Source organism: Myxocyprinus asiaticus, chromosome 25, assembly GCF_019703515.2.
Source record: "Myxocyprinus asiaticus isolate MX2 ecotype Aquarium Trade chromosome 25, UBuf_Myxa_2, whole genome shotgun sequence".
NCBI classification, from domain to species: Eukaryota; Metazoa; Chordata; class Actinopteri; order Cypriniformes; family Catostomidae; genus Myxocyprinus; species Myxocyprinus asiaticus.
The window spans coordinates 12,953,230-12,963,437 of NC_059368.1; the positions used below are offsets into that span (position 1 = coordinate 12,953,230).

The 10,208-nt window shown below is 48.7% G+C and overlaps 1 protein-coding gene across 1 annotated transcript in view; it reads left to right on the forward strand.

Annotated features, from left to right (window-relative positions):
- Positions 1-8,279, forward strand: part of LOC127415717 (tumor necrosis factor receptor superfamily member 21-like) — a 36,303-nt gene extending 28,024 nt beyond the window's left edge. Inside the window, exon 6 of the mRNA XM_051654556.1 lies at positions 6,988-8,279. Within this exon, the coding sequence (XP_051510516.1) occupies positions 6,988-7,217 (230 nt within the window). The 3' untranslated portion in view covers positions 7,218-8,279. The remainder of the gene's footprint in view (positions 1-6,987) is intronic.
- The last annotated feature ends 1,929 nt before the right edge of the window (positions 8,280-10,208 follow it).

Sequence of the window (10,208 nt, forward strand, 5' to 3'; positions counted from 1 at the left end):
ATTTTAGAGTTATCATACTTAGTCTTCTTAAATTCGAAATGATGCTTTCTCCTATCCCAGTTTAATATGTTGAGACAACTATAAGTAAGCTATTCGTAGGTTGATTCACCCAAAAAGTGTAAACACTGTGGCTTTCTGGCATCGTCAATATTGCTCTGTTTGTTTGAATGGCCCAGTGTAGCAACATTAGCTCAACACATGGCATGAGCTTGGGGCAGGACTATCTGTTGGAAAAGTGATAACATAAGTTTCATACTTATTTTTGCAATTGTGTTTGATGCTTCACAGAAATGCCACAGTTTTGAAGTAATTTCTTGCAGTATCTATTGCCCTCTTGTGGATGCTTTATGTTTCTGCATCTCGTGTTCCACAAATACAGTTTAAAACAATGGTTCTCAACTGGTTTTGTTTCAGGACGTCTTGTTGCCACCCAGCACTGTGCCAAAATTGTCTATCATACAAAAATAACAAAAATGTCCTTTTGTCGATCATTGAAACATGTTATAGGCTGAATAGAAACAATTGACAATTATGTAAATGCATAAACAACAGCAGAAGCGTGATTTACAAGCCTAACATATGGCGCAAACACTGGACCATTATTGTTTTAGTATTAGCTATATTACAGTGTGACACATGAATTTGTACCAGAATACCATATACAGTTTTATTGGATGCATTGCACAGCCTTTGAAGTCAACCAAGGGATAGTTCACCCAAAAATGCAAAATTCCCTCTGTCACTCACTCGACGTTGTGTCGATGTAGTGACACTAGGGGTTCGCTCTTGAGAGCCCTAATCACCTTTGCTTTATTCAGAAAAGGCCAATGAAAACTGGCGAGTGGAATTTGCATGCCACTCTCTGCCCCGGATATACGGGTATAAAAGGAGATGGCGTGCACCACTCATTCAGACTTGTTCTTCGGAGCCGAGCGCATGTGTGTGTTCGTCCCATCACCTTGCTATCTGCTGCTGGAATTACGGCGCGTATCAGCGGTCACCCTTGCACGGTCGAGTGTTGTGCTTCCCCTGGGCGCTTCGGCGGAAGTCCACAGGTGTAAAAAAAAGGAGTATATTCAAAAGAGTATATTTTCTCTATATGAGCTCGCACAAACGATTGCCGTCTTTTTAAAGATGTCCTTCGCCTTTGTGCTACTGGGTGTGGCCATTATCTCTCCCCACTGGATGGTCACGAAATCTGTCTCGAGTGCTTGGGTCGCCAGCACGCCAAGGCAGCTTTTGTGGAGGGGTCATGTTCTCACTGTGAGAACATGCCCATGAGAACGTTGTGGTCGCGGCTCTCTTCCTTCTTCGTGAAGCAGAGAGCCACCACGGCTGCTTCCCGACCCGGTCCGTCCTGGGTTGAAACTCAGGCGGCTGGGTCGGCGGGCACCGCGGGCAATCTGGATGTGGATATGGGAGCGTTTCCGCCGGCTCAGTCCCCGCGGTCCTCCCATCCTCCAGCGCGCTCGTTCTGCCCGGTAGAGTTCACGAGCTATGCAGGCGGTCTGCCTCAGGGCGGATTTAATGTCTCGTTCGGGGCTCGCGATGAGGATGAGTTATCGGTCGCAGCATTAGAGGGTGGGCTTCTGCTTTTGGAGCAGACGAATCTTCTGAGCTCCCACTCTCGGGCGGTAGAGCTCAGGTTGAGGCGGACGCTGAGTTGGCAGCCATGTATGCCCGGGCGGCTGCGAAGATTGGGCTTGAGTGGAACCCTCCATCCTGCCCTGAGCGTTCACGGCTGGATGATTGGTTTTTGGGCTCTGGTGCCCTTCTTCCCGGAAATGCACGAGGAGCTCATGAAGTCGTGGAAGGCGCCTTTCTCTGCCCGTACACGCTTCGCTGGCTCGTCCACCCTAACTACCCTCGATGGCAGAGCGGCTAAGGGATATGTCGAGCTTCCCCAGGTAGAGCGTGCTGTGGTGGTGCATTTATGCCCGCAGGGTGCAGCCACCTGGAGGAACCGATCAAGGCTCCCTTCCAAGGTGTGTAAGTTTTCTTCGTCATTAGTGGTGAAGGCTTACAATGCTGTGAGTCAGGCCGCCTCCGCCCTGCACACCATGGCTATCCTGCAGGTCCACCAGTCCAAGGCGCTTAAAGATCTGCATGAGAGCAGGACCAACCCAGGGCTTATGCAGGAACTGCGCACCGCGATCGGTCACGCTCTACGGGTGACAAAAGTCACGGCGCGCACCCTGGGTCAGACGATGTCCACCTTAGTGGTCCAAGAGCGGCACCTGTGGCTCAACCTTGCGGAGATGCGTAACGCCAAGAAGGTCCACTTTCTCGATACGCCCATCTCCCAAGGGGGGCTCTTTGGCAAAATTGTCGAGGACTTCTCCAACCAGTTCTCGATGGTGAGGAAGCAGACGGAGGCCATCAAACACATCCTGCTGCAGCGCGACTCGGCCGCCTACAGGCCTCCGAAGTCCCGCACCTTGTCTACCTCTCACCAGGGCCATTCTCTTGTGCCGTCAGCCCTGGCTCCCCCACAATCGAAGCCCGCATGCTGGCCTCTGAGAAGAAGATCCTCCCTCAGGAAGGCGGCACCGCCTGCCCATCAGCCGGCCGCCAAGAACCCTGGACGGGCTTCGAAGCAACTGAGACAGGAGACCCAGGGATGAGGCGACTGACTTTGACTGGCCTGGCCCAGGGGCGGGAGTGGGGCCCGTGTGCTCACCTGGGTCAGGCCAGTCGAGGAGAGTACCTTCTGGGCCCCGGCACCCAATTTGTTAACAAAAGAGCAGTTTCCTCATTCCCTGGGTCATTCTCCAATGCTCAGCCCTTCCGGCCCTCGCGCTCGTGACGGCCAGGTGCTGAAAGTCTTTCCGGTCAATGAGCGGGACACGAGTATCTCACGTTCCCTAGTTCTCCATCGAAAGAAAGCCGGCAAACAGGTAAGTACGGTGGTTCTTTGGGCCACTCACCCCAGCCACCGGCCACCGTTGCGGGGTCATGGGGCAGCACGCCTCCCCTGGATGATCTTTCCAGTGGGGCGTCTGCTCTGCCTCGCCGCGAACCACCCACCCCGGGCCTGATAAAACCAATCGTCCCCCTGGTGCCATTAGTGCAGAGGCTGGTGCCATTAGTGCTTTCCAGCCCGTCATGATGGCTCATCAGGACGATCCATCTCGGCTACGTGATCCAGTTTGCCAGACGGCCACCCAATTTCAGTGGCGTCCTCTCCACCGCGAGGCAAGGATGCCTCAGCCCTTCGGGCGGAGGTTGCCACCCTTCTGGCGAAGGGAGCGATAGAGCCCGTCCCCTTAGCCGAGTCGCACAAGGGCTTTTACAGCCCCTGTTTTATTGTGGGGGGGGGATGCGCCCAATTCCGGATCTGCGTGCCTTGAAATAGGCCTTACACAGAATTCCATTCAAGATGTTGATGTAGAAGCACATCCTGGCGTCAGTACGACATCAGGATTAGTTCGTGGCCATCGACCTGAAGGACGCGTACATTCACGTATCATCCTTCCTCGACATAGACCCTTTCTTCGGTTTGCCTTCGAGGGACGAGCATACCATTACAAGGTCTTCCCTTTCGGTCTATCCCTGTCTCCTCACATCATAACCAAAGTTGCAGAGGCTGCTCTGGCCCCGCTAAGGGAGAAGGGCATTCGCATCCTCAATTATCTTGACGACTGGCTGATCCTAGCTCACTCGTGAGATCAATCTTGTGCGCACAGGGACCTTGTGCTTCAGCACCTCGACCGACTGGGGCTTCAAGTCAACTGGGAAAAGAGCAAGCTCTCTCCTGTGCAGAGCATCTCTTTTCTTGGTATGGAGTTGACTCTGTCACCATGATGTCACACCTTACGAACGAGCATGCATAGTCGGTGCTGGCCTGCCTGAAAACCTTCAGGTGTAAGGTAGTGGTGACATTGAAACAATTTCAGAGGCGCCTGGGGCATATGGCGGTACTCCCCCTCGGGTTGATGCATATGAGACCGCTCCAGCACTGGCTACTGTCTCGAGGACCGAGGTGGGCATGGTGCCACAGCACCCAGCGTCAAGCCAGAGTGCTGCCATACTTTCAGCCCTTGGTCAGATCTGGTATTTCTAAGGGCAGGGATTCCCTTAGAGCAGGTCTCGAGGCGCATCATGGTCACGACAGATGCCTCGAATTTGGGCTGGGGCGCCGTGTGCAATGGGCAGGCAGTATCGGGGCTCTGGACAGGGCCCCACCTGCAATGGCACATCAATTGCCTAGAGTTGTTGGCAGTATCGCTGGCTCTGCGGAGGCTTCAGCCGTTAATTCAGGGCAAGCGCGTGTTGGTCTGGACGGACAACACAGCAACCATGGCATACATAAGCCACCAGGGCAGTGTTTGCTCACGTCGCATGTCGCAACTCGCCCGTCACCTCCTCCTTTGGAGTCAGCAGATGTTGAAGTTTCTGCAAGCCACTCACATCCCGGGTGTCCTCAACCGTGCAGCGGATGTGATCTCATGACAGGTAATGCTCCGCAGAGAGTGGAGACCCCCACGCAGTCCAGCTAATTTGGGAGAGATTCGGGGAGGCGCAGGTGGACCTGTTCACCTCCCGAGAGTCCTCTTATTGCCCCCTTTGGTACTCCCTGTCCGAGGCTCCCCTCGGCATGGATACCTTGGCACACAGCTGGCCTCGGGGGCTGCGCAAGTACGTGTTTCCCCCAGTGAGCCTCGTTTCTATCAAGAGGATTGGGGACATGCAGGTGCTCTCTTTCACCAGCAAATGCCTGGAGTTCAGGCCGGCACACTCTGATCTTGAGACCCCAGCCCGGTTATGTGCCCAAAGTTCCCACCACTCCCTTTCGGGATCAGGTGGTGAACCTGCAACGCTCCCTTCAGAGGAGGAAGACCCAGCCTTGTTGTTACTGTGTCCAGTTCGTGCCCTGCGCATCTATCTGGACCGCATGCAGAGCTTTAGACGCTCTGAGCAGCTCTTTGTCTGTTTTGGAGGGCAGCAGAAGGGGAAAGCTGTCTCCAAACAGAGGCTGGCCCATTGGATTGTGGATGCCATTTCTTTGGCTTACCAATCCCGAGATCTGCCGTGCCCCTTGGGAGTCCAGGCACACTCCACTAGAGGTGTTGCATCCTCCTGGGCACTGGCGAGGGGCGCCTCTCTAACAGACATATGCAGAGCAGCGGGTTGGGCTACACCCAATAACTTTGCGAGGTTCTACAACCTGTGCATAGAACTGGTTTCGATCCAAGTGTTACGGGATAACAACAGATAGGCCGGGCAGCCGGTCGGGTGTATCGCTTGCATTTGCGCCTTTCCCCTTTCAAGGTGATAATATACGCTATCTTGTCCACAACAGTTCCCCGCAGCTGGTGATCACTGGACGCCTCTAATTTCTTAAGCACTATTCAGTGACTAACTCAGCGGAGGAGTAACGCCACCAGGCCCAGTACTCGTGGTATTCCCCTTTTCAGGTGAGCCCACGTACTTGGGCTCAGTGCTCCATACGTGGTGATTCCCCCCTCGGTAATCCCGTATGATGCATTTCCACTGTTCGGTTTCCCCTCAGGTGAACCACTCTGCCTCGGCCACTGTTGCTGTGTACCCTCTCCGTAGATAGGGTCCTCCTCAGTGGCATCATTCCATATGTGAACTTCCCCGTCGGTAAGTCCATGTGAGGTATTCTCCACATGTTAACCTCCCTCCGGTAGGATGTGGTCTACATAGTGCTCTCCCTCCTGCGAGGCACGAAGCAGCTTGCCCGTGTCCGCTCCTCTGTACCTCATGACATGGTTCAGCGCCTGCGGCGTTTTGTATAGGAACCCCTAGTGTCACTACATCGACACAACATCGAGTGAGTGACAGACAGGGTACGTCTTGGTTACTTGTGTAACCTCTGTTCCCTGATGGGGGGAACAAGATGTTGTGTCCCTCCTGCCGTGGCACTGAATCGACCGCTGACATGGCCGGGACACTCTCTCGGCTCCTCAGCACAAATCTGAATAAGTGGTGCACGCCATCTCCTTTTATACCCGTATGTCCAGGGCGGAGAGTGGCATGCAAATTCCACTCGCCAATTTTCATTGGCCTTTTCTGAATAAAGCAAAGGTGATTGGGGCTCTCGAGCGAACCCCTAGTGTCACTACATCGACACAACGTCTCATTCCCTCCATCAGGGAACAGAAGTTACACCAGTAACCAAGACGTTCTCTCATCATTTACACACCCTCATGCCATCCCAGATGTGTATGACTTTCTTTCTTCTGCAGAACATAAATTAAGATTTTTTAGAAGAATATCTCGAATATGCAAGTAAATGTTGGCCATTAATTTGAAGCTCCAAAATGCATATAAAGGCTGCATAAAAGTAATCATGACTCCACAAATCCATATCTTCAGAAGTGACATAATAGGTGTGGGTGAGAAACAAATTTATATTTAAGTCCTTTTTTACCATAAATCTCCACCTTTGACCAGCCCCGACCAGTAGGTGGTGATATGCACGAAGAATGTGAATCAACAAAAAACTAAAGATGAATGTGGTAATGAAAGTGGAGATTTATAGTAAAAAATGACTTAAATATGTATCTGTTTCTCACTCACAACTATTATATCACTTCTGAAGACATGGATTTAACCACTGGAGTCTTATGAATTACTTTTATGCTGCCTTTATGTGCTTTTTGGACCTTCTGGCCACCTTTCAATTGCATTTTAAGGACCTACAAAGCTGAGATATTCTTCAAAAAATCTTTGTTTGTGTTCTGCAGAAGGAAAGTTATCCACATCTGGGATGGCCTGAGGGTGAATAAATGATGAGAGAATTTAATTTTGGGGTGAACTATTCCTTTAAAAGATATGGGAAGTGTTTTCTCATTACTTTTTAAATAATCATATTTATTATAACTCTCTAGCTGTGCACAATTACTGTATACAGTTGCATTTTATTTCTTGCAACTAGCATTGTTTTTCTTGTGTCATACTGAGTGAATAATAAAGCTTAAAATATTTGTTTTGTTAACGTTCCACTCTTCTGCCCCACAGAGAAAAAAGACACGGTGCTACGGCAGGTGCGTTTGGACCCATGTGACCTGCAGCCCATTTTTGATGATATGTTGCACATTCTCAACCCAGAAGAGCTCCATGTCATTGAGGAGATCTCGATGGCTGAGGACAAACTGGACCGCTTGTTCGAGATCGCTGGGGTAAAGAGTCAAGAAGCAAGCCAGACCTTGCTTGACTCAGTCTATAGCCACTTGCCTGACCTCCTATGAACCTCTGTAAGATCTTGCTCATTGTCAGCTACAAAACCATAGTGACGGACACACGAATGTGCTTTCACTTCGTCACGTTGTCTTAGTCAAACATGCACGCAATTTCAAAATCTCTGTAATGCTCAGACAGGAGTCTCTCTGCACATTAGAAGCCCCTCCATGCCCTAGCATAGAAATGGCGTGGATGAAGTGTTTGCTTTATAATTTGGAGTGTCTTGTATGTGTGCTCTTGACTAGACACAGATAGTGTCAATGCTATAACCTCTCTAACATGCAGCATATTCTTGCACACACTTCGGCATGACATCTATCTCATAAGCTACATAATGTAATTTATGAACAAGTTCTGTAAATTTTTAAATCAATCCTTTCATTCCTTTGGCATCATGTGCATTTTTATATATATTACTTACAAATTAACATCATAATCAGTAAGGCATATTTGTTCCTTTGGTTTATTTTCTACATTCACAAGTATGACCACTGTAGCTTTTTAGATTTTTTTTTTTTTTTTTAATTTAATTTATGTGATTTCAAGGGCATTGAAAAATCATTCCTCCTGGTTATGATGCAATTCATGACTGTGGATAATGTGCATTCATTATACTTCCCATGCTTTTTCAAATTTATTCCACAACATAAAATGTAGCATTTGAGTATTCATATTGCAGATGTTGATATGTGGTACAGAGAGAATGTCTCTCTGTTTAACTGTTCAATCTAATTAAGACACTCTGGTGCTAAATGTGAAACTTTGGGATTATGGTTGATTTTATCCCAGTAACAGGGTGTATATTGTCATTTGACCTCTGAACTTTGAAAATGTGGGTCAAACAAAATATCAGCTGGTAAAAACTCTCCTGGATTTCCTGGAGAAGAATGTTGGATGAGCTGTTTGGAAACACAAAAAGAAAAGGCATTTAGTCTCAGAAGTATGGAGCAGAAAGTTAGAAATATGTATTCTAATGGCTGTTTTAAAATGTAACACATGTAACCAAGACATTGTTATTGTTAATTATCATGTAACCTGATAAATCAACAAATTAAAGTTAATGTACTGTACAATAATTCCTATACTGTAGTGCTTAGTCAATGGAATTCTTTCCTCATATTTGTGTGTAGATCAGAATATTTTCCTAGTTTGTAATGGAAACTTATCGATTGACATTCATTCATTGTCTTCTGATGTTTTTCCTCACTTCTCAGTTACCTTCTGCCTGAGTAGAAAAAGAAGTGGTGAACACAGGCTCTAGGTACAGATGAGTAAAGGGCTGTCACAAGGAAGGTTAACTACAGAATCTTATTCATAATCTAACATTTAATTTTGACTTTCGACACTGCAACATGATCACACGGGAAGTCGGCATGCTGTTTCCGAAAGTTCCGGTACCTTGGGATCAGCAACAGTATGCCGACTCACTGGCATGCCCTATCTCCCATCGGACATATTTGGAATGGCTCAACAACAATTACTTTCCCTCATGGCACGATTGTTAGCACATTGTGTCAATTGCATGGGAGACCACAGTTCAATCCCCATTCAAACGAGGAAGTAATCATGTTTGTGTAAACAATCATGAGCGTGATAAGGAGGATGCATTTTTATCCCTAACATTACATTTTGTCTCTAATAATGGTTAGGGTTAGATTTGGGTTTTGGTTGGGGGGTAGATTAAATAAAATAAGCATTTCTCTTCACTGTGTTACACCCTGTTCAGCTGAAAACAATTCTTTTTACAACTGGCTTCTGGGACCTCTCCTGGATTTAAATGGATGTAACACTTGTTTATATGCTCTGAAACACTTACCACTTTAGCCTCTGGAGGCAGTGTTTTCAAATTCGGTCAACGTATACCGATTTCGGCTAAAGAAAAATCAGCACACACTTGCTGAAATTTATGTGAGATCAGGCTGGACAAAATGAGGAAGATAAGCAATTTGTCATACAAAAGTCAAGAATATATGCAGTTTCACACTGCTAATTCTAATTGTAGCTGGGGTAGCTCAGAAGTTAGAGGGGAGGAGGGGCTCCTAACCGACTGCCTGGAGCAGTCAGGGCTGCTGCCAGGGGCGGAGGAGACCCCTACCAGCTGCTGAAACGAGGCGGGGTCTGAGACCGCCGACTGCGAGTGGGGAGGGGCTCCTGGCTGACTGCCTGGAGTGGAAGGACCGCAGCCAGGGGCGGGAGAGACCCCTTCCATCCACCGAAAACACGGCGGGGCGTTCCGTCCACCAGGGGCTGGAGGACTGCCTCCGATCCGCCCGGGGAGGCGTGGCTGTCACTAGAGGGTGGAGGAGTGGCCGAGGACCAGAATATGGCGTATCGGAGAACTGGCAAGTAAGTTTTTTTTTTTTTTTTTTTTTTTTCTCTCTCTCTCTCTCTCTCTCCTCTCTTTCTCCTGCTGCTGCCCCGTGTTGGCCTTTCCCTCTCTTTTAAATATTATTATTGTTTTTTTGTTTGGTACAATCCCTGTTACAGGGTGTAGGTACCACATTTTTTTTGTTATTATTGTTTCCCTCCCCTTGTCCCCTCCCTGAACCAGGTAGATGGGGATGACCTGCTGGCAGATGGGGCGGAAGGCACGCCCCCCCCCCCAGGGAAAGGGGGGGGGCTCCCCGGCCTGAGAGAACAAGGGAGGAATGTGGCAGGGCAGAGGGCGGAGCCGGGTCGTGATTCCGCATACCCGGCCCCTAATAAGGCTGATTAAGCCCGAGAGGGATAAGGCCGACCGGAGACGGCAGTGCAACAGAGAGAGAGTTACGGACAGCTGTCCGACACCTGTGTGTGTTTGTGTCTTTTGGTTTAAGTTTATCATTAAACCTCTATTTATATCGTCAAACCGGTTCTCGCCTCCTCCTTTCCACTGAACTGTGTTACAACTAATAATGATAAACAAAAATTAATATAAAGGTTGATTTCCTTGCAGTGATTTGATCACTGTGAAGGCAGGGCAGATGAGAGAAAGGTTTGATCCAGGTAAAAGTAACAAT